The 24,902-nt window shown below is 55.9% G+C and overlaps 9 protein-coding genes across 9 annotated transcripts; 3 read left to right on the top strand and 6 right to left on the bottom strand.

The window, feature by feature from the left end:
* The first annotated feature begins 148 nt into the window (after positions 1 to 148).
* On the top strand, positions 149 to 3,315 carry KVR01_005219 (type 2C protein phosphatase PTC7). The gene is made up of 2 exons (XM_044791340.1): positions 149 to 801; positions 869 to 3,315. The coding sequence occupies exons 1-2, from the start codon at positions 744 to 746 to the stop codon at positions 2,044 to 2,046; spliced, it is 1,236 nt and encodes a 411-aa protein (XP_044645664.1). The 5' UTR covers positions 149 to 743; the 3' UTR covers positions 2,047 to 3,315.
* KVR01_005110 (uncharacterized protein) lies at positions 149 to 5,121 on the bottom strand. The gene is made up of 3 exons (XM_044786998.1): positions 4,530 to 5,121; positions 3,705 to 4,338; positions 149 to 3,647 (listed from the first exon to the last, which is right to left on the bottom strand). Exons 2-3 carry the CDS (start codon positions 4,267 to 4,269, stop codon positions 3,565 to 3,567), a joined length of 648 nt encoding a protein of 215 aa, XP_044645555.1. The 5' UTR covers positions 4,270 to 4,338; positions 4,530 to 5,121; the 3' UTR covers positions 149 to 3,564.
* A 4-nt stretch (positions 5,122 to 5,125) lies between these two features.
* Positions 5,126 to 8,693, bottom strand: KVR01_005013 (protein-histidine N-methyltransferase). The gene is made up of 2 exons (XM_044793693.1): positions 7,964 to 8,693; positions 5,126 to 7,885 (listed from the first exon to the last, which is right to left on the bottom strand). Exons 1-2 carry the CDS (start codon positions 8,420 to 8,422, stop codon positions 7,214 to 7,216), a joined length of 1,131 nt encoding a protein of 376 aa, XP_044645458.1. The 5' UTR covers positions 8,423 to 8,693; the 3' UTR covers positions 5,126 to 7,213.
* A 1,721-nt stretch (positions 8,694 to 10,414) lies between these two features.
* KVR01_005374 (uncharacterized protein) lies at positions 10,415 to 12,410 on the top strand (the record flags this gene model as incomplete). The annotated part of the gene is made up of 5 exons (XM_044784267.1): positions 10,415 to 10,920; positions 10,978 to 11,135; positions 11,193 to 11,416; positions 11,478 to 11,880; positions 11,959 to 12,410. 5 exons carry the CDS (start codon positions 10,415 to 10,417, stop codon positions 12,408 to 12,410), a joined length of 1,743 nt encoding a protein of 580 aa, XP_044645819.1.
* Positions 12,411 to 12,717: 307 nt separating this feature from the next.
* KVR01_005461 (uncharacterized protein) lies at positions 12,718 to 13,252 on the bottom strand (the record flags this gene model as incomplete). The annotated part of the gene is made up of 3 exons (XM_044794223.1): positions 12,718 to 12,803; positions 12,875 to 12,974; positions 13,034 to 13,252. 3 exons carry the CDS (start codon positions 13,250 to 13,252, stop codon positions 12,718 to 12,720), a joined length of 405 nt encoding a protein of 134 aa, XP_044645906.1.
* A 612-nt stretch (positions 13,253 to 13,864) lies between these two features.
* Positions 13,865 to 16,401, bottom strand: KVR01_005634 (uncharacterized protein). The gene has a single exon (XM_044785941.1). The coding sequence runs from the start codon at positions 16,266 to 16,268 to the stop codon at positions 13,974 to 13,976; it is 2,295 nt and encodes a 764-aa protein (XP_044646079.1). The 5' UTR covers positions 16,269 to 16,401; the 3' UTR covers positions 13,865 to 13,973.
* A 180-nt stretch (positions 16,402 to 16,581) lies between these two features.
* On the bottom strand, positions 16,582 to 19,286 carry KVR01_004957 (uncharacterized protein). The gene is made up of 6 exons (XM_044794523.1): positions 18,397 to 19,286; positions 18,169 to 18,340; positions 18,039 to 18,095; positions 17,470 to 17,887; positions 17,391 to 17,411; positions 16,582 to 17,208 (listed from the first exon to the last, which is right to left on the bottom strand). The coding sequence occupies exons 1-6, from the start codon at positions 18,974 to 18,976 to the stop codon at positions 17,170 to 17,172; spliced, it is 1,287 nt and encodes a 428-aa protein (XP_044645402.1). The 5' UTR covers positions 18,977 to 19,286; the 3' UTR covers positions 16,582 to 17,169.
* Positions 19,287 to 21,293: 2,007 nt separating this feature from the next.
* KVR01_005354 (uncharacterized protein) lies at positions 21,294 to 23,894 on the top strand (the record flags this gene model as incomplete). Its single annotated transcript, XM_044781299.1, has 1 exon — positions 21,294 to 23,894. The coding sequence occupies one exon, from the start codon at positions 21,294 to 21,296 to the stop codon at positions 23,892 to 23,894; it is 2,601 nt and encodes an 866-aa protein (XP_044645799.1).
* A 419-nt stretch (positions 23,895 to 24,313) lies between these two features.
* On the bottom strand, positions 24,314 to 24,744 carry KVR01_005591 (uncharacterized protein; the record flags this gene model as incomplete). Its single annotated transcript, XM_044787424.1, has 2 exons — positions 24,314 to 24,604; positions 24,679 to 24,744. The coding sequence occupies 2 exons, from the start codon at positions 24,742 to 24,744 to the stop codon at positions 24,314 to 24,316; spliced, it is 357 nt and encodes a 118-aa protein (XP_044646036.1).
* Positions 24,745 to 24,902: the final 158 nt, after the last annotated feature.

Consider the following 24,902-nt stretch of genomic DNA (forward strand, 5'->3'; position numbering starts at 1 on the left):
ATCCCGTAGGTGCTGTGCCAGTGTGCATGTGCGTGTAATAAGTGTAAGTAACCCCATGTGGCGGAAATAGTATAGGCACTTCCCCAAAGACGGTTTTCTGGTGACATGTTTTGCATAAAAAGGAACATTTCAATCCTGAACAATTCACCTCATTCTCGTCCTCGGACCTTGTCTTTAACAAACCTTGTTGCATAGGGATCAGTCAGGGGTGCAAACAGCAGGTGGCTGTTCCACAACATGCAAAACAACAAAGCACACCTGCTTCGACTCAGAAAAACGGGCCTCGCCGGGTCAAGTCGGTTCAGCGCCAATTGGCTGGATAACGGCGGCGCAAGCGATTGCTGCACGGTCAAGTCGCCTCGACTGCTGGGTCTAATGACATAATGCCCAGCAAGCCCAGGTGCTAATTATGGAGCTCTCTCCATCCCCGACTCCTGGGCCGGGCTGTCTGGCTGTCTGGGGTGAGACTCTTTAGATTGATGATTTCCGTGACGGACAACCAAAGCGGTCGCGGACAATTGGAGTCGGCTTGCTCGCTCTGTCGCCCGCCCGCCCGCCTGTCCATCCACCGTCCTCTCTCCTGCCAGCCTGCCAGCCAGCCAGCCGCTCGCCCCGGCATCCCTCGAGGATTTCCTGTCGATGATGTTGTCTGTTGATCAGTGAGCGGTCTGTCAACACCATCTCAAAGTAAAGCAGGCCCCACCGGGCTTTGCGTGCAGTCTCGTGCCAGCCGCCAAGGCGCAATGGCAACACCCAGCTGTACGACCAGGTTCGCGCAGTCAATCCGGCCACACCTGCAGTGTAAGCGCCCTGTATGCGACCCCCCAATATCGCCCTACAAACGTGCTCAACACCAGCCTGTCCGCAGCAATTGCTCGCTCTTCGGGGCTGCCTCGGCCCTCAAACCACATCAGGCCACCGCCGCGGATGCCTTCAAAATACAGGAAGCTCTCCACAACACCGGTGCTGGGCTCGCAGCAACCGCCGAAGCAGTTCACCTACAACGTCGCCGCCTCCTACATCGCGAAAGATCGGCCGTACGACCCCTCGACCCACATCTTCCACTTTAACCCCTACAACCGGGTCCAGCCTCCACGGAAACACACCAAGCGCACCCGCCCCGACAGCGGCCAGGATGCCTTCTTCGTCACGCGGCTGAACGGGACGGGCGGCGTCGCCCTCGGCGTGGCAGACGGGGTCGGCGGGTGGATGGACTCGGGTGTCGACCCGGCAGACTTTTCCCACGGGTTCTGCGACTACATGGCCGAGGCAGCATACTCTCACAAGTCGAATAGCAACGGCAAGCCACAAGCCCTCTCCGCCCGCTCCCTCATGCAGACGGGCTACGAGGCCATCTGCGCGGACCCCGCGGTCACGGCCGGCGGGTCGACCGCCATCGTGGGGCTCCTCGAGCCCGGCGGGACCCTCGAGGTCGCGAACCTGGGGGACAGCGGCTACATACACCTGCGGCTCAACGCCGTGCACGGGTCCTCGGAGCCCCAGACGCACGCCTTCAACACGCCCTTCCAGCTCTCCATAATACCGCCGTGGATCCTGCGGCGCATGTCCGCGTTCGGCGGTTCGCAGCTCGCCGACATGCCCGCCGACGCCGAGGTCTCGCGCCACAGCCTGCGCCACGGCGACGTGCTCGTCTTCGCGACCGACGGCGTGTGGGACAACTTGTTCAACCAGGACATCCTGCGGATCGTGAGCGCGGCCATGGAGCGCAGCGGCGCGTGGGTCCACAGCGACGCCGGCGGGATCCGGGTCAGGCCGGACCTGTCGGCCTACACGAGCGGCCCGTCTGGCGGCGACGGGGACGGCGGAAAGGCGGTGAGCCTCCAGAGCCTGATAGCGACCTCGATCACGGCGGCTGCCAAGGCTGCGAGCGTCAACACCAAGCTGGATGGGCCTTTTGCCAAGGAGGTCAAGAAGTACTACCCCATGGAGACGTGGAGGGGTGGCAAGGTGGATGATATCTGCGTCGTGGCCGTCGTGGTTTCGGAGACCACGCCCGATGACGCCCCGGTCAAGGCCAAGCTATGAGGAGGCCTGAAGACCACGATCTGGTTGGGAAATTCGCATGGTAGGTCGACAGGCTTAAGAGCCACAGCAGTCCAGGTACGGACCGACGCATAGACTTGATTTTGTCGAATTTGAGCATGAAGCAATATGTGAGAACGAACGCGTCATGAGTACGCAAGGCTTACTCGCGAGCCCTGCAGTCAGCTGGCCAGAAGAGAAAAGTCAGTTGTACAGTAGAGATCCGAGATACATAGACTACCACATTCAGACGGCAAGGCAACTTGTGACTGATGGCGCGGGGGAAAAAAGTCAACAGCAAACAAAGAAAAGAAATCATCCATATCCCTATAAATACACCCAAAGCTTTGTGAGAGTATATATTAATCATCTAGCCATCCCGTGCCAGTCGTCTAGACCCATCACCGCCCGAATCGACAACCGCTCGACTCCCACGACGGAGTCCCCGACGACGATCAACGAGCGCGGCTCCTGCCGAGATCTGGAAGTTGCCGAGGAGCGCCGCTGTGGAAAAAGAAAAGACAGAAAGGCCCTGCAAGCGCGCAAGCAGAAAGGCACACGCGGCTGATCCCAATCTACAGGGACGGAGATCAACGGCATCGTTCCGATCAACCGGCTGAAGCAGACAGACTGAGAATATCCCACGAGGAGGAGGATGGCTCGGTACCCGTAATGCATCGGTTTATCCATCTCCATCTAATCAATCGAGCCATGGCAGACGGATTGGGTGTGATGGACCCACACAAACTCAATCCCAACCGACAACACTGTATGTGTGTGCGCCGCCGATCCCCCTCGCGACCCTCTCTTATTATTTCTAGTCGTTACCTCGAGTTGGCAGTGGGGCCTGACTCAGCCCAGCCCAGCCCATGGCCTAGCATTGAACGACCCGCCGGCCTGTCATCCTGTATCAATGCTCAGACGGGGGACCGAAACGCGCCCCAACGTGCATTGTAAGGCGCGCCTGCAGCTGGCCGGGCCGCGGCCGCGGCCGTTGCAGATTTGGCGGGGGCCTCGAAGCGAAGCACAAAGGAGAGGGAGGGGTGACGGGAAGCTGCAGGTGCGCAGCTAGCTGCAGACGACTGCAAGCCGCCCGCGAGCTGCGTCTCTGGTGTGCCACTACAGGCAGGGTGACGGGGAGGCGGGCAGGTGGTGGTACTGGGGTCACGGAAGAACCCATGTTGACAAACATGTCATTGCCCAGGTGTCACTCGGGAGCGTCACAAATTGCTGAAGATGTCTGTGTGATGGTTTTGAGGTGGGCCAGATGACCCGGTGTATTATTATGCTTTTTGATTTTTTGGATTTCTCTCATGTCTAGTCAATTCACCGCAGTATCGTACCGTCATCGGCCCAGAGGCCGTTCCAAAAGGTCATGATGCAGAACGTGAACGACGTATTAAAATGAACCACATGTACCCTTCCCCTGTCCAACCCTATTATGTACCACTACCGAAATGAAAACAAAAGGCTTTCAGTAGCTCGGCCTATCTGACGAGACGGACGTCGGCATTGGCTTCCTTAGTTGAAGATCATCAGGGACACGACAGTGCCCAGGATGAGAGCAAGGGGAGAGCCCAGCTTCTGGCTGCCGTTGGTGTTGACTAGAAAGGCGCGTTAGTGACGGGCATAATTGTGTTGTTAGAAACGTGGAAACTCACCAGGGGTAGACTCGGAGGTGGACTCAGAGGTAGCCGAGGTACGGGTGGAGGTACGGGTAGAAGAGGTGGAGGAGGCGGTGGTGGTGCCGTTGCTGCTGGCGGAGCTGGAGATGGTGGCGCTGGAGTTTGCGCTCGAGGTGGTGGCGGAGGCGGTAGAGGTGATGGTCAGCGACGACAGGGTGGTGGACGCAGACGCGCTGGAGCTGGCAGAGCTCGACTCGGCGGTGGTGGCAGCGCCGTTGCCCTGGAAGGGGAACTGAGGGCTGTAGTTGGGCGACTGGGCGCTGGAGTCGGTGACCTCGAAGGCGTAGAGGTCGCTGGGGAGCGAGGAAGGAGGGGTCCAGGTGAAGGAGTCGGTGGTGATGCCGGAGGCGATGACCTGGACGTCCTTGAGGTCGCTGCTGGCGCCGTTCTTGAGGGTGATGGTGACGGGACCCTCGGAGTCGGACCAGGTCAGGGTGAAGGGCTGACCAGCCTCAACAGCGTAGGCGGTGTTGGTGAGCTGAATGGCCAGGGCGGGGGCAGCGGCCGTGACGACGGCGATGAAACCAGCAGTGAACTTCATTTTGGCGGTTTGGGTTGGTTGTTGTTTTGGTGGAATTGAAAGCTGATGGGCGAAAAGACCGTCGAGAATCTGGTTTGTTATGTGTTAGTCGGATGGGACGGGTGGGAGGTAAGGTTTGCAGGACGCCTCAAATAAAAATAGGCACGCCAAGTGGTCCCCGTAGTGTTTTGTCTTGGGCCGAGCCTGAATCACGGCCGGCGCAACAGTCGGGGAGGAATGGACGGGAGACCGCGTTGTGCAAGGGGGACGGTTTGACTTACAAGGCGATATTAATTGGCGGATTAGAGTATTAAGACGAGTTATGTCTGTATTCCACGTTGGAAAGAGTGACAACGAGCGACGACCGATACGATACGATATGATATGGTATGGATGGAGGTGGGAGAGGAAGCGAGATTCCAGGCGAGGCAGAGAAGGCGGAGGCAGTCGGTCAAATAGTCTCGTGCGTTCCTCAGTGCCCAGGCGCGGTTCCTGCAAGCCAGCAAGCCTCGACGACAGGAAATGAGCCGGTCGAGGCGGAAGCGCAGGAGGAACCTCACGGACCGTGGGAATCGTGGAGCCCACCCCAGCACAATGCGACTCATTCCAGCAGGGGGCTGCCCAATCAGGCCTCCTCCAGGGCCTCGGCCCACATTAGCTTAATATGAGCGAGATGATCCCAGCGCGATGGCACCCACGGCCTTCTGGGGTTGACAGGGATTCCAAGGCCCGCCCAGCCCAAGGCCTTGCCGAGCTGGGTCGACGAGGGACCAGGGTCAGGATCCTCACCAGCCTGACAATTGCCTGAACTGTCTGATGGCCACCGCGGACTCAGGGGGAATGACACTACACAACCACCTGCAGACCTGCTAGGCCGCCCATCCTTGGCCTCATTGGGTGCGTCTTCGCGCAGTGCCATCGATTCTCATTCGCAGTCCCGTCCATTCCATACCCTACCTTCCACCCCGTATAAGCTCTCACACGGCATCTAGATCGCTATTGCTGCGCCTCTCTATCGTGTCTCGACCGCGTGGCACACTGGGAATCTGGGACTCTGGCACACCCACTCGTCAGTCTTTGTGCGCTACAGACTACAGTCCACACTCCACACTCCAGGCCGAGCCGTGAGGCTGTGTACCCGCGCTCCCCTCCCAGGCCTCCCAACATAAGGTTTAGACGTGCCGAGGACAGTCCCTTTTGACACTGGCGCGGCCGGTATACCTACTGTGGACAGCCTGCCAGCCTGCCAGCCTGCCAGCCTCTGCCTGCACGGCGGGCTCCGTACCGTTAGGCCGTTCGTCATGCCTCCTGAGACTTGCGTACATCGCGGCGCCCGAGGAATTCGTCGGCTCGTCATTGTCGCAGCCCGCTTCGTCACCCCATGCCAATCATGAGGGCCCAGCTTTCCCCAGCTCTCCAACCCCCCAGCCACTTTCTACTGGTGCCCGTCCAGCCGTCTCACTACTCATCAGTCGCGTAGTAGTGGCAAGTCGTAGCGCCACGCCCTCTTCTGATCGCGGAGAACCGACAATGTCTGTGTCCTGTGGGTCCTGGATCCTCTCAGACCTCTTTGGCCGTCTGGCCACGGCCCACTCGTTAGCTGATGGTACCTGTCACACAATACCACACTGTCTGACTGTATACTTGTACAGCACACAGTTGGGGGAAAAGCAGAAGCACAGCATCGATTGTCACAACTGCCTTGTCAATCGATCACTCGTTCATCTCCGCACGAGACTGGTCTTGTCATACCCTGTGCCTTGCCTTGCCATCAGCCCTCAGGGGCGAGCTAGGCCCTCCCAGACAGCCAGATGCATACAGTTCGGGGCCGGATTTGACAGCAGCAGTCGTCACAGTTGGCGACTCGCGAGCTTAAAACCGGGAAAAGTCAAATTGGTCGAGGCAATTTTTTTTTTGCGGTAAGTTCGCCCGACGCCTAGGAGCACCCAAATCTCCGGGCCCCCAGAAGGTGTCAGACCGCCAAGCTTTGCATGACCCAATTATTTCGGTGCCTATCAGGAACGGAGAGTCTGTACCTGCGTCACAGGGGACGCGGTCCCTGCAGCTTGCATGTACCTTCGGCCGTGGCGTGCTAGCAGGCCGCCGCTCAACCTTCTTCATCAGAAGCTTGAATCTGCAGACCCCGATCGCCAGAGGCTCAGATATTGCTTAGTGGTAGTCTGGATCACTAGGAGTTGATGACTATCTTGCTTCTAGTCCTCACAAGGAACTTCTCAGGTCGGCAGCCTCTGGCGTGGTCATTGTCTTTGAAGTTGATTTTGCCTCATCCTATACAGCCAATGCCTGCCTGTATTGCCCTCATCACCCATCAACGGCCGGGCCTCCCGAGCGGAGGTTTTCCACAGCCCGGTTGCCGACGGCCACACGACTGAGCATTCCACATCACTATGGAAGCACTAGCGCACGACTCGCCGTCTATCGGCCAACGAGGCGTCGTCCCTCGGCAACCTTCATATAGACCTCTTCGGAGATGATTTCGTTGAGTGAAGTGTTAATGCCGCGCCCCGCAAGGGCCCGTATTGCGGATGCGACTCTGGCGGGAACGGGTATGCTCCAAGGATATGGCCGGGTAATAGCGGACATGGGAAGAGTTTGCGGCGGACTCTTGACAATACGGGACTCTGGTGCGGTCTGCGCCGGCGGAAGTTGACGAGTCGGTGTTGAATCGCTAACAACAGGGCGTCTCCCGCGCCCAACGTTGCCCTTAGACGCGCATTGCCGCCGGAGGTGCAGCAAACGCTCAACGTCCAGCCATAGCTGCATACCCACCTGATTCTAGTCTGGCCAAGAGAGGGCTTCTCATTAGCATGGTCAAAGCCACTCGTCTCAGAAAAGGAAACTAGGCTTTCCCAATCTTCGAGGAGAATTTTGGCGTTGTTCCTGATGGAGTCGTCCGAGTGCGCACAGGTGCGCAACATCTTGTGGCACGGCTCTATACCGTGCCTCATGGAAGAACGCACTCGACGACACCCCGTCTCACCCCCTCGGTCTCTTCTCTCACCATACTGACGCCAGCGCCGAGATCGCGCATCTTGTCCACGAAGTCGTCAAGAGAACCGCCGACTCCAAAATACAATCTCTTCGCGGCAATAATGGCCGTAGCCTGGCGGCTTGATCCAGCTTCACGCTCTCTGCGCAGGATCGAAAGTAGAGTGTCCGTGAAAGAACTCAGGGCAAATGGAGAATAGATGGTCTCCGCCCCCATGATCAGAGTATGGAGGGCGCCGCCACCATTTGTGCCGCTCGACACTGAAGCAGAGCTGGTATAGATCAACTCGACAAGCTCGGGCGACCAGCCACCCGAGATGAAGGACACATTGATACCAGCCGAAGTGAGGAAGCTCTTGAACGAGTCGACAACCTGCTCCGTGATCTCCAGCTCCCCCTCGGTGACAGACAAGGCATCCTGGATGAGCTGGTCAGAGCTTTTCCGACTCAAGGCCCATGCGAGGAGTAGATTGGGCATCGTGACGAGCTGCAGGACGCTGGGGTTGTAGTCGGCCAGTGTGAGTGTCAAGGGTGTCTGATGCTCCTGTGCCCCCTCTGCTGCCTGTGCCCTGCTGTGCAAGGCCCAGTGGAAGAGGGCGAGAGATGGCAATGCGGTGCCGCATCCCAGCTGTGGATGGGGAGGCAAAAGTTAGTGTGCTTCTCGATTGGCGGAGGTTACGAAGACAAATTTATTTTGCCCACTCACCTCTATGATGTGGAAAGGCGCCGCAGCCAAGGCCCCGGGAACCTGTTTTGCCGCAAGGACCTTGACAAGGTCAACACTGCTCTCCCAGCTCTTGAATCCTCCCTCGTAGATGCCGGTCTTGACGTCGTGGGCCCCTAGACCCGGCTCCAGCTCGTCGCCTTCTGCGTCTTCCTCGGCCATCAGCTGGAGCCTGACATCCCAAAGCTCTCTCCTTGGGATCTGTATGGAACCCTTGCCGTCCAAGTCCACATCCAGAAGGCTGTATGCTATCTTGGACGGCAGCTTCGCCAGCAGCTGGCCCAGGTCATGGTGGACCGGGGGGAGCTGAGGCTTCCCCTGCACTGGGAAGGCGCTGGACGTTGAGGCAGCCGGGGCTGGAGCTGGAGCTGGAGGAGTTTTCTGGGGTGCAGAAACGTCCTCGTCTATGTCATCACCGGCAAAAGAGAATGAGAAAGACATGGGGGAGGAGAGTTGAGATATCGAATACTAAGTATGATAGGCCGCTTTCATGTGGCGTTCAAAACAGATGGATTTCGCAGCTTTCAATCACAGCAGGGGAGAAAAATGCAGGGCCGTTTTTTACGACCGGGAAAAGAACCAGAGCTAGCTTAGGTGGGGCGCACGCACCCTTGGCCCCCAAGCTCCAGCAGCCCGGAGCCGAAGGCTTCACGGATGGTCCGACAGGCTGTGGTCAGGGCCCGTTGACAAGTCGCATCGAGGCATCCACATCGCAACGGCATGTGTAAGTAGCAACAGGGGCATCAATTGACTCCAATTGGCCCGAATGCAGCTGCAAGCCATGCAGGGTTCTGGGTGCGAGCGCCGCTTACGCTCCTGAGTTCGCCTCCAGGTCGCCTCCTGCACCTCCAGTGCACCTCGATGCGCCTCCTTTCAGCTTTCCGTGGTGGAACGCTGCCAGCTGAACGCGCAGGAATGTCAGTCTGAATGCCCAACCACGCACTGCGAAGGCGAGTGGCTGACTGTGGCTGCTTGATCAAAGACACGCGGCAGCCTCCTCCCTCCCCTTGCGTATCGCATCGCATCGTCCTGCCACGGCCCACGAGCTGGAAGTCCGGTACAGAGGTCAGAGAAATGGCCCCCAACTCACGGCTCGCACCTTGCACTCGACCTACTCCGTACCGGTGCAGTAGATGCCACAGCCCCAGGCCCCCTCATGGCCCCGGCCCAGCAACCGGTGCTCGGTGAAACCCACACAATGCACAATAATGTGGGAAGCTTCTGCTGCTCATCATCATCTTGGCCCGCCTGAGATGTTGCGAGGCGCCTTCTGTCCCATTCGCTGCTCACCGCCGCCACGGTCAGTTCGGAAGGGGCTGTGGCTTGTGATAGGGCAATTTACGATCTATGTCGCTTCCGCCCAGGCGGGAACCTTCCCACGCCCACTCAAGCATCTGCCTTTCAGATCCTTGGTTGCACCCACATCAGCGGGTACATCCTGGTGGCTTGCATGGTCGTATGGGTATTTGGTACGGACTACCGTGCTGGGGCGATGAGGCGTCCCTACCAGTTTCTCGGTTCGACATACAGCCTCTGTGTCGGTATGTCTGCCAACAGCCTCGCCGCTCAAGTGAGTGTTTATTGTTGCCTTTGCACATCCTTCATTCTACCGTCCGGCCAGCATCAAGTAGACTTGGAGAACGGCATCCTTCTGCTGGCGGGCCCACTCAAACCAAGATCCACAAACCCTGGTGGCTCGATTTACTTCATGACCTGGGATTCCCGGAAGCTTTTTTGACGCCGTCGGCCAGGCTGCATGGTTCTGCGGGACATATCCTGGGCCTCAGGATGAGGGTGCTGGGGGCGTGCTTGGGGGAGACCACCACATCGGGCTCGGCGGGCATTGATAGTCCATGGCCATCTCTCTGTCCTCCGTAAACCAGCCAACAGAGCTCGGCTCCTTCTTTCTTATGTTCCATTCCGTGGCCCGTTGGCAGGGTCCCATCCTTAGCCTCGCAGGTTAGATACTTCGCACTTTGCGAGCATACGGGGACTCCACTCCTGCATGTCAAGCGACCTACCAAGGCCTGAGGAGTTAGCATTTGCCGCGTGAGGCAGGAGCGATGAATTACTTGATATCCTGATGCCCAGACGTCTCCCGTTCCCCTTGCCTACTCAATTTGCCCGTCTTGTCGGCCATCCCATATATCATTGGGCGGTGACTGCGGACGGTCAAGTTCAAAGAGCCTCAAGTGTGACTAAGTTGAACGAGGGAACTGTTGGCCACCGTTGGGACCATACGTTGATAAAAGCGGTCCCGCCTCTACGATCGTCTCTGGGCAAGTTGCTTGATAAATACCTGGCCCCTCGCTCACCTTGCTGCCCAGATTCCAAGGTTGTCTCGGAACGACAGTACTACACTTGTTGAGACTTGAGCGGGGAACTGTTTTCTGCACTTTGTTATCAAGTACCAGCACATCTTAAAGATCAACGATGAATGGTCACGCGCATACGAACGGCAACGGGGTGCACCCGGTGTACGCCGTCGTCGACCAGCCCCTGGGCACGTCGAAACCCATCCGGATTGTGTGCATCGGCGCCGGCGTCAGCGGCATCAACCTTCTTCGTACTCTTCGACTCAACCTCACAGACTACGAGGCCCAGATATACGAGAAGAACGAGAACGTTGGCGGCACTTGGTTCGAGAACCGCTACCCCGGCTGCAGATGTGACATCCCGAGTCACAATTACCAGTACTCATGGCGGCCGAACAAGCAGTGGAGCAACTTCTTCGCTCCAGCGAGGGAGATCGGCGACTACCTGTGTCAGGTCTGCAAAGAGGAAAACATGATGCCTTCCATCAAGTTGCAACACAGAGTCAACTCGGCACGTTGGGAAGAGACCAGGGGTGTTTGGCTTCTGAGGGTTTCGGACCTGCAGACTGGTGTCGAGTTCGATGATGAAGCAAACTTCTTGATCAATGCCTCTGGCATTCTGAAGTGAGCAAGACAACAGATCATAGATATCATTAGCGTGCAAAGACTGACATGAAGCAGCAACTGGAAGTGGCCCGATGTAGAGGGCCTCCATGATTTCAAGGGGGATTTGGTACACACTGCGTCGTGGCCGGAAGAGTACGACCTGACCGGCAAGACCATCGCAGTGATAGGCAACGGCGCGTCCGGAATTCAATTGCTTCCAGCAATTCAACCAGGTGAGTTGCCAGGGCCTAGCCACTCGCCGCACCCCCCCCTTCTGACCACTGGTATAGATGTCAAGAAGCTGTATCATATCGTCCGTACACCAACTTGGATCCCACCACCATGGCGACAAGCGCAGGCTATGATGGGCGGCGGCCAGATGCTGAAGGAGATAGATCTTGACGCCAAAGAGAACTTCACCCCTGAACAAATCATGAGATTCGAGGACGATTCAGACTTCTACAAACGTTTCGTAAAGAGCATCGAGAAAGATACGAGCGGGAACTTTAGACTGGTAAGGCTTGCACCATCCATCCAGCACACGTAATGTATGCTGACTGTGTCGCCCTTCCTAGGTCGTCAAAGACGGTCCCATACAAGCATTTGCCAGCGCCAAAATCAAGGAGTACATGACAATGGTGCTGAGAGGAGACGAAAAACTGTGCAAGGCGCTCATACCAGACTTCCCTGTCGGCACGAGACGGATGACGCCTGCACCTGGCTACCTCGAGGCGCTGCAAAGGGAGAACGTGGAGGTTGTGTCGGGTGACATAAGGAGATTCGTGGCTGACGGGATCGAGATGAATTCGGGAGAAGTTCTGAAGGTCGACGCGATCATCTGCGCCACAGGCTTCGACATCTCGTTCCGGCCGCGATTCCCCTTGGTGGGCCGCGAGGGTAACCTCCAGGATACATGGAGCGAGGAGACGCCCAAGGCCTACATGTCGTGCGCCGTGGCTGGGATGCCAAACTACTTCAGTAAGACCCCCAAGACCCTTCCAAAAATTACATAACCGATCAATGACGGCAATTCGCTGACCACCATTGTCATCACAGCATTCCTCGGCCCGAACGCGCCCATCGGCCACGGCTCCGTCTTCACCCTGAGCGAGCACATCGCCAAGTACATCGTGCGCATCCTGAAGAAGTGCCAGACAGAACACATCCGCGCCATAGCTCCGACCCAGGGCGCCGTGGACGACTTCAACGAGCACATCGAACACTTCATGCCGCGCACAGCGTGGGGCGCACCGGGGAGGTCGTGGTTCAAGGCGGGCAAGGAGGACGGGCCCGTCGTCGCGCTGCACCCAGGGAGCAGGGTGCACTTCTTCCACATGTTGGAGGGCCTGAGAGGCGAGGACTTTGAATACGTTTATGACTGCGAGGCGGGCGCCGCCGCCAAGGCGAAGCAGAACCGCTTCGCGTACCTGGGGAACGGGTTCTCGGTCAGAGAGCTGGACCAGTCGTTTGACTCCACCTGGTACCTGGACGAGTCGGCAGTCATCTGAGGAATGTCTGTTCTTTTGTGTGTCTGCACGGGATTCTCGTCAATGTTGGCGTTGGGGAGGTGTGGCTGCGTTGCATCCTATGCGACCTGCATGAGCTTTAATGGGTTGGTCTGTTGGTCTATTAATACGTCTAGATAAGCATATAGACATTTTCATCCTTGGAATGCCAGTGCCCGAACATAGGGATGTATCCCTAAATTTGTGGCATCTTTACAACCATAATGCATACAAGGCAGCGCACACATGGTTGCCCTTTGGTGATGGGATGGTCTGATACAAGGTATAATTAATACACTCCCAGCCCTCATCATGGGGCTGAATCCCCCGGGTCTCCTTCCTCGCGGCGTTTCTTTATGGCCTGCATTAGCTCGTACAGCTGCCCTATTTGTTGATCTACGATTGTCCAGGTCAGCATACGGTCCTCATATCACAGGTAAAGTTCCAGGTCTACGGAGTCAACGCACCACTCATCTTCTCAACCTTGCCCGGGTCCAACTTCTCACCGACCCACGAGTCGCCCTCTATCTTCTGGGCATAAAGCTGCCACTCTGTGAGGAAGCCAATCTAGTGATAAAGGCCATCAGTAAAGCGCTACTCTAGAATGGTTGTGGTCTCGCAATTACCAGATGTGCAGGGTTGTCGACGTTGCGGTGCGCCCTGAACTCGTGCTTGATGTACTCGTCGCCCAGCACGCGCATCTGAGGGGGCAGGTGCTTGCGGTGGGCGCGGAAGAGGCGCCGGTACAGCGGTATTGGCGGCAGCAGGGCCATGGGCTCGGGGCGCAGGCCGTTGCCGCCGCGGGCGGACGTTGCGGCGGCCAGGAGGCGCTTTGATGAGTTCATGGCTTTTTTTGTGGTGTGTTATGTTGTGGTTTTGCTGGCCTCGGTGTGATAATGTACCTGAATTCCTCCCACTTTCACCCAGGCTCTGAGGAAGAGAAGGATGTCCGGTCAGCTTAGCAATCGTTTAATTGGATGCTCTCGTTGGTTGCTGCGATCAGCGGTGCTGAGTCGAAGCTATCACAGAGTGGGTAGTGCTAATGCTTGGGGCCTGGAGTTGGTGGATCATTGAGCTGTATCCAATTGAACGCTGGTGCGGTCATAGACCTTTGCGTATGTTTGCTCCCAGCTTGAGCGCGACCCCTAGGTCACCGTTGGCGGCATGGGCGTAGTTTTCACGTAGCCTACGCTTCCAAGCCCGGGTATTTTACGCCAATTGTCGTGCAATGATCGTCTCTCCCGTCCGCGGTCTTTTCAGAATCACGCCGTGGATGTGCCGCCCGACTCATTCATCAAATAGTCCCGAGAGTTCCTGAAGCATACAACTGATCTTTGCATACTTGAGCCAGTTCTATCTATCAGAATGGAGCGCGTGGTGGACCTTGGGAGCATGGGCCCTGTACAAGTTTGTCCCAGTCTGGGAGTCCACAGGGCGCCAAGTCTTGGACACGGCAATGCAATGGCATGATTGAATTTGTCTACTTGAGGTTCACAAGGCTATGTGAATCATGAGGTGACTTGTATTGGGACAGCCTCATATGGACTACTTCCATTCGGTACTCATTTACCCTTCCAACGCCTCCAGAACCCAGTTCGACTGTACCACGCTCACCTTCTTCGCGTAGTTTTTGGTCGTGAACACATGCTCAAGGAACATGATAGCCTCCTTCTTCTGCCCATGTAAAACACTGGATGGGTGTATTGCTACCACGTGTTTGCCTTGCGTCGTGACGTAGCTGGCATCTGGCGCAAGGATCGCTGTTTTCACAGAAAACCCCTTCAGGAAGCACTTCAACAGCAGCTCGGCATGATCGGGAGACAAAGGAGTGAAGGGCTGGGGATCCGGCTCGGGGGGCTCGGACAACATCTTCTCCTTGAGACATAGGCCACGCAGCTGCTTCCGAATGTTTACGGCCTGTCGCATGACCTTCACATTGATCCTCCTGTGCTTGCACCATTCGGCCCGATCCGTGTTTTCTGCAGTGTACTGCTGCATCGTCGTCAGATACGTGAGCAGGTCGCCTTCTCTGCGGTAGAGTCCCTTCCGATATTCTTCAGCGTTCTCTCGCTCCTCCTCAGAGCGGAGCTGGTGAAATATGTCCTCTCCTGCAGTAAGACACGAAATGACGTCGATTGCTTGCAAAAGACAGTCGTATTTGGGGTCCGACGCCGCAAGTAGCACTCGCGCATATGGAGCCGTGACTGGGAACGATGCCATCTTTTTGCCCATCTCCGTAATCGATCCATCATCTTGGATGGCTCCGAGGATGTGCAAATGAAGCAAGGCCCTGTCGAATGCTTCGTCATCAGGCGTGTCCATGAGGGGAAATTCGTAGATGTCAGTGATGCCTCGGGACTTCATTGTCAAGACGGCACCCAGGGTATCGACTCGCAAGATTTCTGGAATATCCGCTTCTTTCAGTGACTCAAAGCCTTCTTCGGTATAGAGTCTGTAGCACTTGCCAGCGGCCTCTCGTCCGGCTCGACCAGCTCGCTGAATGGCAGATGATTTTGAAATGGGCTTTGCCAAAAGGGACTCCATGCCCAAGCGGAGACGGAATTGCTTGACTTTAGCCTTTCCAGTGTCGACAACGTAACGAACGCCTGGTACTGTGACCGATGTTTCAGCAATGTTCGTAGCTAGAACCACCTTTCTCACAACCCTGCCCTTGACGGGTTGGAAGGCCTTCTGTTGCGCCTCGATGGACATCTGGCCGAACAGCGGGATTGGAACGAGTTTTGGCATTTTCGGATCCAGGGTCTTGGCGTAGTCCTCGATGATCTTCTGGGCAGTTTCGATTTGTTCCTGCCCGATGAGGAAAGCCAGGATGTCACCTGGGCACGGCTGCTCTGTGTGGATCTTGAAAATAGTCTTCAGGAGTGCGTCTTGGATGTCAGGTACGGGTTTTGGCGTATGGATCAATTCGACGGGGAACAGGCGACCTGGGATATCCAGAATAGCTGGCCTCAGAGTTCCGGTGTCTTTCTCAACGGTGAAGAACGACTGGACCTTTTCCACGTTCGCAGTGGCACTCATCACCACAACCTTCAGTGGGATGCCCCCTCGGCCGGATTTATCTCCTGAAAGGATCTGTTTGAGGAAACCAGAAAGCAGGTCCACGTCGACGCTTCTTTCGTGAATCTCGTCCACGACGACGGCGCTGTACTGTCGAAGGTGAGGGTCACGGAGAAGCTCTTGTAGGAGCATGCCTTCGGTGAGGAACTTGATCTTAGTTCCCTTTGGGACATTGTGGTCGAACCGCACTGAATAACCGACCAACCCCTCTCGAGCACCAGCTGTCTGACGGAGCGGCGTGCCTGCCTCATTTGAGACTCTGTGGGCCAGTGTGGTTGCAGCTACCCGCCGTGGTTGAGTGATGGCGATAACCCCACCGACGGAGGCATCACTGACCCTGTTGTCTCCTGAGCGAACCTTAACCGTCCTTTTTCGGCACCAGTCTTCGGTGAAGAGGAACTGTGGGACTTGAGTACTCTTTCCAGAGCCTGTTTCCGCCGCTACGATGAGCACGTCGTTCGTTCTGAGGCCGTCTCGAATCTCATCCCTATGCTTCCAAATGGGCAGCTTCTCCCGCAGTTTCAGTAGGTCCTTGTCTCCTTGCTCTCTCCTTGCTGGCTTTTGGTCTGTCTTGCCCGCATTTTTCTGATGCTTCTCTTTCACCGGCTCCTTTCGCACTTCCCCCTTCGGTTGCAGCTCAGGCTGCGTCGAGGGCTTGGCGTCTCCATCAGTCTTGGTGGTGTCCTTGGGCTTGCTGGGGGCGAAGTATCCCTCCAAGTTGATGGTCTTGTCTCCGATTTTGACAAAATTACCAGAGTCCGTTGTCTTTCGTCGTTTCGTCATTTTGAAGACTGCATACGGACGATGCAAGTCGGTTGAAGTTTCCTCACGATGAGAATTCAGCAGCCCTACGGTGTGGGTCCGCACTGACACTGAGTGCTACATATAGCTGCAAGGCTCGCTGCGGTGCCTAGGCATTAGGTAAGCCGAAGTGTCGGAGCTACCACCACCGCCAACATTGAATGCTCATGTCCAAGGCTTTTTTGGGATATCGGATGGGTGAGCCTCGTGTGCGATAAACGAGGCCTCGTGAAGTTACTTCGCTTTTTTTTACACCATTTCATTTGATCCAATTTCTTTTTCCAAACAGAAACAATGGAGTCATGTTCTAGTAATGCCATACCGGTTCGTGAAGAGAGCCTATAAGAATCGCACCAAAGACTTAATACTTCCAACCTACATGGTCTTTCCAAGGCAGATGTGCAGACTAAGCGCCGAAAATACTTGTTTACACATATCTGGCAAACTGTGCGCTTCGCCTTATATCTCAGCCTTGAAGAAGACATGCTCAGTACTCCATGAACACCTGGATACGTGTACCTAGCTCTGATGACGATGCCTCGGACAAAGATCTTGAGACAGGGGCAGACTCGTTGCGCAAAACTGCAGTCAAGCACAAAGACGACAACACAGTCTCTTTTCTTAGAGTACCGGTGAATGCTTGTTGTGGCACAATCTCAATTGACAGTCTAAACTCGTTGCCCAGTCCGTCCGACAACTACCGTTTCGTATGCCGTCTACAACGCGGCTTGCGAACCAAATCATGACCCCAGCAAAACAACTCTGTGAATGCCAACAACGCTTGAGGAGTGGTTCGAGCCTGGCCACAAGGCTTGCCCGGACGAGGATGATGCGGTGTAGAAAGAAGGCGCCCATCTTTCACAGATACCTAATGCTGGTTGTCCTAACGGATTCGGCTCAACTTCTCGCGGTTCATACGGACCTAGAGAACACTTTGTCAGCAGTTTTCAAAGACATATTTTTCTTCTCGCGCAAGCGCCCAAATATCACCAAAACGTTACGGTAATGTGCGATGAGGACGGTACTCAGATAGGCCAAGCACGAGCACCCACACCGGCGAGAGCCTTGGAGGAGGTAGTGAAGCAAATCGACGGGGCATCTTACATGGTCGTCGACAGCATCGCTCTGCACGAAATGTTAGCAAGTGCAACAAGATAGCAAAATACCAGCGGATCAGACTCGCCTTCTGAGCCATATCAGTCAAGAGTTCGTTCTGGTCAGTAATGCGACGGTTCATGCCCTTGGCGATTAGGTTCATCCTTTGAACCTTCTGCTGAACTGCATCCATGGCATCGTTTGTCCTTCGCATGTCGTCCTTCTCTGTTTCGCTCAATTCATCCTCGTCCTCGCCGTCCTCAAGATCTACGAAGTCGTACTTCTTCTTGTTGGCGTTCGCTCCTAGCAAGCCAGGCTTGGATTTGTTGGCAGACATGAATGTCTCTTCCATATCTTCGGTTGCCTTGTATTGTCCGCGGGCCGTAGCCTCTTGCTGCCTCTTTTCCATCTGGTGTCGCTCAAGAACTGCAGCGTCCTGCTTCTTGATTTTCGAGTTCGAGGTATGAGAAAAGACGGAGAACATGCTTTGGATGTTTTTGAGCTCCCTAGGGGGAATTAGTAGGTTGTTCGCAGGTGAGAAAGGCACCTCAGCTTGCTCCCATTGGGGCCGAGTCGATTGAACCGACCCCTTCCGCGGGAGAAGTCAAAGACAATGTTGGATGTGAGAGAGCCGAGGCTCTGGATAATTCAACGTACTTTGTCTTGTCCTCGGCAACTCGACTGTATGCCGCAGCTGAGTTCAGGTTTTGATCCCTAGAAACTTGCGTTAGCAGCGGCTTCGGTACCAGATCATATCACTTCTCGAAGGAGCCAAGGGTTATCATACGCTCGTCGCAGTCTATCATCTTGCGCTCCAAGCTCAGCGTAACCGTGCAGAGCAGCGTCAAGAGCAGTGTCGGCTGTTTGGTTTATGCGGTCGGCGGTGTCTGCCATGGCTCGTCTCTCGTTTTTGATATCGGACCTGATATTTTGATATCCCTGCTCGTCCTTTTCCTCCTCTTCGTCATGTTAGAATAAGAGAGCATGACTCTTCTGACGATGTATCTGTCCTTACCGGTCAACTCGCGAGGTGCACCATAGCCTCCATACTCATCGTCCTCTGCCGGACCCTCTTGTCTGTTAGACGGAGGGAGCGGATTGTATCGATCTTGGGCATTGCCAAGTAATGCGCCCTTCGAGTTGTCGTTGTTGTACCGACTCGGTTGGAACTGGGAGGGAGCAGGACCTTTGGATCCCTGCTCTGGAGGCACATAGCGGCCAGCGGCACCGCCGAATAGCTGCTCGTTGTTTCCCTCTTCGCCAAAGCCGCCGTATCCACCGGGACGCCTCGAGTTGGCGCTGTAGGATGAAGCGTTGTCATTGTCGTACCGGTTCGATCCGTACCCATTCTGGTTACCATATTTATTATCTCCAAAGCGGTTGTTGTTGCTCGCCGGCGCCGGGCTCTGGTAGGGAGGAGGCGCAGGGCTGGAACCGTACGAGTTCATGCGCGGGTTCGACGGTAGACCACCGGGGCCACCGGGCATCGCACCCTTAGCGAGGTCATTTCGGGCTTGCTGGTAGGGCGTGATGGGATTGGCATAAGGGTTCTCCTCCACAACTGGTTCCTTCTTCTTCCTGCTCAGAAAACCCATGTTGAGCTATGTCGTCGGTCAAATTACAGGTCTTGTGATGGCGAAAGGCTGTCGCGATGGTAGAGGCAGCGTCAGTGTGCAGGAGTGTCCTCGGAGTTAATGTAGGGCCTGAAATAGGGGATGGGAGGGGCGTTGAGACCGAGGCGTGTTTCGAGAGAGGTGACAGGGATAAATAGAAAGGGTAGCGGTGGGGACTTTGGCGGCCTGAACTGAGAGGTTTCAATGCTCCAAAGATGCTAAAACAGTCGTCAGGCACAGGGGAGTGGCACGGCTTTGTGCGATGCTTAGGAAGGCTGCAAGTAGCTTGGGGTGGTCTGGCACCGATGGCTAGCACTAGCCGCTCATCCCATGGTTCCAGTGGGCCCTGAAAACCCGCCCGGCTGCAGGCCTGGCCGCCAGATGCCGTCCGCAGACCCAGGATTTAGACCGCCCCCCTCGTAACAGCCTAGGAAGATTGCCACATGCCGGGTGGAAGCAAACGGTCTGACGGTGGTAGCATACGTAGTGGGCTGCTCCACAACATTCGAGCTAGGCTTCTATTGCGTGTGTAGTGTACATGAACCACAGCCCGCGTGGAGGACCTGATCTGACGGGCGAGCATGACACGCATGCACATGGTGGCTGGCCGTCAGGATCGGGTACTGCCCTCCCCTCGACGGACAGTGGAATAGCAAGCTGGGGGCCCCTTTCCCCAACACCATCAAAGCGGGCTTGGGGGATCATGGATGGATCCGAGAACCCAGGAAGTGGGCTGCCATGTCAGGCATGTCTGGGGTTTATTATACAATGGGATGGTATCAGACTCACCCTCTCCCAGGCCCTGCCAAGAGCACCCTTCTCTCTCTGCTTCCCACCTTTGCGGGGGCCGTTCTTATTGCGGCGGAACAGCAGACTTGACCTCTGCACTCCCGCATCTGCTGCAGCTGTTTCCGATTTGCCTTCTGGTTTACCAGATGCAACAGCACTTAGTTCTTCCTGCTGCCTCCTCGCACCTGTGGCCTTGGTCTTTGTGGTGACAGTGCCATCCTCTAAAGATGCTGCAAGTACGGCCCCAATACGAACCGAATGCTGTAAACGTGGCCGTGGCTGTGGTCTTGGGGAGGGGAGGCGGTGCGGGCGATGGCGATTGCGTGGATTTTCTTTCTCGTCAGCCTGTAACTTGACTTCATTGTCGCCTTCAAGAGCGTGATTGTTACTATCGCCCGTGTCGGCCTGCATCTCGAGTTTGTACTCGTTCTCGTTCTCGTTCTCGAGGGCCTCGTCGTTGCCGTGACTTATTTCCTGATGATCGGCAGTCGCTTCTCTTAGTGCTTTGCTTGACTTCGTAGCCTGCCCCAGTCGTTACATACACCCTTGCCATGTTTCTTGTGTAAGTAGCGGCAGCGAGTGCCCCGCCGTGGGACTGTGAGATTGACAGGTTGTTGCAATGATTGACAACTCGAGAATGGAGAGAGACCATTAAGGAAGAGCCAACAGTCGTCAGACAGTCGCTCGTCTCACAGTCCGCCTGCTAAGGTAATATGCGGCGTGACTCCTCGGTAGTCGTCTCTGTCTTGCCGAGTGTGAGCAACAGCGGTGACTGTCCACTTGAGCCGCCCGCCAATCCTGCACTCAAAGGCAGGAGTCAACGCCACCTCACCTTACCTGCCCCATTCCAATCCTCTCACCTTTTCCACATCTGCAGACCTCTTCCAACCTGGACCAATCGACTAGGGCCTCGGCACTTCAAGAAGCCAGAGAGATACTGATCACCACACCGAGTTTAATTGGCTTCACGATTGCAAAGATGCAGTGCTAAACTGCGCAACGCCGCAGACGGTCTTGAATCTTCAAGATTGTACCGCCTTTGTAGCTCCACGTCTCCAGAGAGGAAGAAGCTACGAGTCAAACCACCACCTACTCTCCTTCTCTGCGAAAGCAGTCAACGTTAGGTCAAAATGTTACCGCAAATACCAACAAACTATCCTCCCAAAAGACCTCTTAGAAACTCGCGAAATCCTGCAATATACTAAGTCCTGCTGCTCGTCAACACTCCCGAGCCTTGCATCATCGTTAACTCACCCAATTGCGCCTCGGTACCCTACGGAGTCAATTGCTGAGACGACGAGGCCTCTCAAGCGTCTGGTATAAGTCATAGGACACTTGAGACTGACGGGGCTGCTTTGGCTTGGCTGGGCTCGATATACGACTGAGGGATAGTCGTGTGTTCCAGCGATCACTCGTTGCTGCCCCCTCTAACCGCCCGACTGTTCCGGTCTTTGGCCCCCGCACCTGTCTTTGTGACAGGATCGCCGATTAATTACCGTCTCTTTCGAAAATGTCGGTTTTCACGTTCGAGACGGAGCCCACGAGGGTTTCTTCGCCGTGGCTACGTCCGGCCGAGACCCCGGAGAAGGCCATCAAGCTGGAGGCAGAGCCGCAGGAGGGGGCGATAGAGTACAAACTGCATCTGCTTCTACGGCCCAGACGACCGTATGAAACCATTAACTCCGGAAAGCCATCGGGGTCCCAGCGACCTAGACAGGATGAGCCTCACTCTCTTCCAGCGGACTCATCCAGTGACAACCTCCCTAATGTGGGTCGTCTCGCTCTCAATTCCTCTCAAACAGACGGATCACGACCCAACACCACCACCAGCGAATCGCGCAAATTGCGTCTCTATCATTTGACAACTCAGCTTCTCTGGAGGCTTCAGCAATCGACGAGATACAACCCTCTAGGAACCACCGACTCGCTAATCCCTAAGCTCCCTGACGATGGTGCTGATTTAGCTGCAGCGGTACGCCTTGGAAATCTCTGGCAAGGCCTAGAGGAATCTAAAGGTGCTTTATATGAGATAGGAGTTTCCGATGATGGCACGCTGGTCGGGCTCCCCGACGATGAGATGGAGGAGAGTCTTTTGACTCTTCGAGTAATGGCAGCAAGCTTGGGGTGTGTTGTGGAAGTGACCAGACGGCAGTGCGTTGGAGAGTGCAGATGGACCGAGAAGTCTCACCCAAAGAGAGGAGGTGACACAATTCCTGAGCCGGCCATTCACCAAGAGAAACTATACGTGGTCGAGGCATTTGTGAAACCTTCTCCTGGAATCGAAGATCAACCAGCGGACACAGTTGACCGAACTACATCAGTTTCGCCGGGACAAGCGGCTGATGTGGAAGCCAGTTCGACGACAGAACAGCTTCGTGTCACCCTCACAGGCCCGACTGACGGTGGCAAGTCGACACTGTTGGGTACGCTTTGCACGGGCATTTTCGACAACGGCTCTGGTAGGAGCCGGACCTTTTTGTTGCGGCATCGCCATGAGCTGACGTCCGGAATGACAACATCGGTTTCTCAAATGCTGATTGGCTACAAGAACAATGGTCACGATGAAAATCTCATCTATAGTTTCTCGGACCGCAACATCGACTCTTGGGAAGGCATACACGACTTGTCGCGAGATGGGAGGCTAGTCTTCGTCTCCGACTCTGCTGGCCATCTTCGATTCCGACGGACGATCTTGCGAGGACTCATTGGCTGGGCGCCTCACTGGACGATATTGTGCTTGGCCGCCACCGATGGTGATGCGAAGGGCAAGTCCAACCCAATGTCCTCACAAGATGAGGCGGACTCTCCCTTGGGTGAAGTGAACCAGACCAAGGCGTACCTTGACCTGTGCCTCAAACTCCGCATGCCGCTTGTCATCGTCATAACCAAACTTGACGTTGCTACTACTATGAGTCTTCGTGCCACGCTGACGAAAGTGCTGGCTGCAATCAAGAGTGCTGGAAGGGTGCCAAAGCTGCTGATCAAGCAGAGGATACAGTCTGACCCCACGAGAGTCCCCGCTGTGGACGAGGATGACATACAGCCTCTGATAAGCGGTATGAAGGCGAGTGGGAACCTGCTTGACTTCGTCCCGATCGTATCGACAAGTGCCGTGAAAGGCGAAGGGGTCGGTCTGCTTCACGCCCTACTCCAAAATCTGCCCATACCACCTACTCCCACAGCCCGAGACTATATCGGCCTTGCTCTGAATCCCGAACAGCCCGACTCTGTCTTTCACATCGAGGACAAGTTCAGTCTGTCGGCGTTGTACGGAAATGCGGTGAAGGACGACGAAGAAGCCGAGCATGGCACGGTCGTTGCGGGCTACCTACGTTTCGGGCGTATAGCCGTCGGCGACCGAGTGCTGGTAGGACCATTCCCCCCAGAGGATGACTCGAGCACCCTGACTCCCGAGGATCGTGCCTCGCCAGGCGGAGAAGGGCTGTCCGTCTCTCATCACTCGTCCTCAGAGCTCAGCCGACTCATGATGCGAAACGCGGTCCCTGCCTCCGCCATCAAGGGCGAGTGGTACGATGCCCAGATCGCCACCATTCGTAACCTGCGTCTCCCAGTGCGCGTTCTAGAGCCAGGCCAGGCAGGCACCATCGGCATTGTCTTTGACATGCCCAAGGAGGACCTTTCCGATAGCATCTTTGAGCGCCTCCCAAGACCGCTGCCGAAGATACGGAAAGGAATGGTGTTAGCCGTGCCCAGCAAGCACATGGTGGAAACGGGATTGTCACTCCAGGCAGCAAGCGGCGTCACTGCGGTCTTTGAGGATGCCTCTACGGACAATCTCATAGTGGGGAGTATCGTCAAGGTCTACATCGCCAGCGTCCGCGCCTCGGCTCGCATCCTACGCGTGTCTCCGACATGGACGTATCCTGACGAACCTGTTGAAGACGACGACCAAGTTTTCGTCATTAGCGACGAGAAAGAGTCGGTCAAGCGGCAGGAGAATGGCAAGCTAGTGTATGAGGTGCAGCTCGAGCTCCTCACGCAGCGGGAATGGGTTGAGATGGGCTCACAAGTTGTGATATTGGAGGGAGGCAGCAGGGATAAATCCGGACTCGAAGGGTTTGTGGGCAGGGTCGTAGAGATAGCAGAGTAGTCAGACAACGGCATTGTGTGTTTGCCATTGTGTTAGCCTTTTGATAGAGTACATTTCATTTGTTTGTATGCTTTACTATCTCTACGCCAGTCATGTCTGCTTATGCCAGAGCTGCCGTAAGTGCCTTCAACTTCATCCTGGACCTCTGTTGAGTTTGACAACCATCAACTTCTCGGCTGCATCTTGAGTTTCTTCGTAGCGGCTCTTCCAACAATTCAGAGTTGCCTTCGCCCTTCTTAGGGTCAACACGATGCCTCCAGCATTTGTATCGCGGGCTGAGCACGGTATTGGCCAATGAAGTGTATTTCAGATCCGTTCCTGGCGTGACGAGACTGGACAGCTGCGCCTGGCAGGGCGGGTATGAGTTTTGTTTTCCCCTTTGTGCTGTATCCTCCTCATCTCCCTCTCCGACGGCCCTATTACGCCCTCACCAACCCGTAAAACAGCGTCCATGTCAAGACAAACCCAGCAAGTCCTCCTGACAGCCCACTAGTCCATAGCTCGAGCTGTCCACGGAAGTAACGACTCGTGTCGAAGATGGGCTTCCCTGCGGACAGAGAGGCCGGGGCGACCCGGATGGCGTAGAAGAGGACGGCCGTCAGCAGAGTGAAGCCGATATAGAAGAGGAAGCCAGAGTAAGACTCGAGGCCGAGTATGCCGGCCGCAACACCGAAGAGGGAGGCCGTCAGGGACTGGAGGTTGGCAAGTGCCTGGGTGCATGGGCTGGTTAGCTGGCTCTAAACTGGCAACGAGGCCGGGGCGGCAGAGGCTGGGTGTATCTCACCTTGGTATTGTGCACGACAGATTCCTGCACAATCGGGGAGATCTGCAGCTCCTTCTCCGTCGGCATCTTGGGCTGCGTTCGCGTTTCAAGATTGCTGTGGTCAAGCTTGGGGCATCTCTGCTCGTCGTCGGGGGTTGCTCACCAACTGGGGCAGTGCTGCTGGGGCGAGCTTCGGAATGCTGTCGTCGATCTGGAAGCGTTGGACCTTCGTCCCGCCTGCCCGC

The sequence above is a fragment of the Diaporthe batatas genome (assembly GCF_019321695.1).
Source record: "Diaporthe batatas strain CRI 302-4 chromosome Unknown Contig00005, whole genome shotgun sequence".
Classification (NCBI taxonomy): Eukaryota; Fungi; Ascomycota; class Sordariomycetes; order Diaporthales; family Diaporthaceae; genus Diaporthe; species Diaporthe batatas.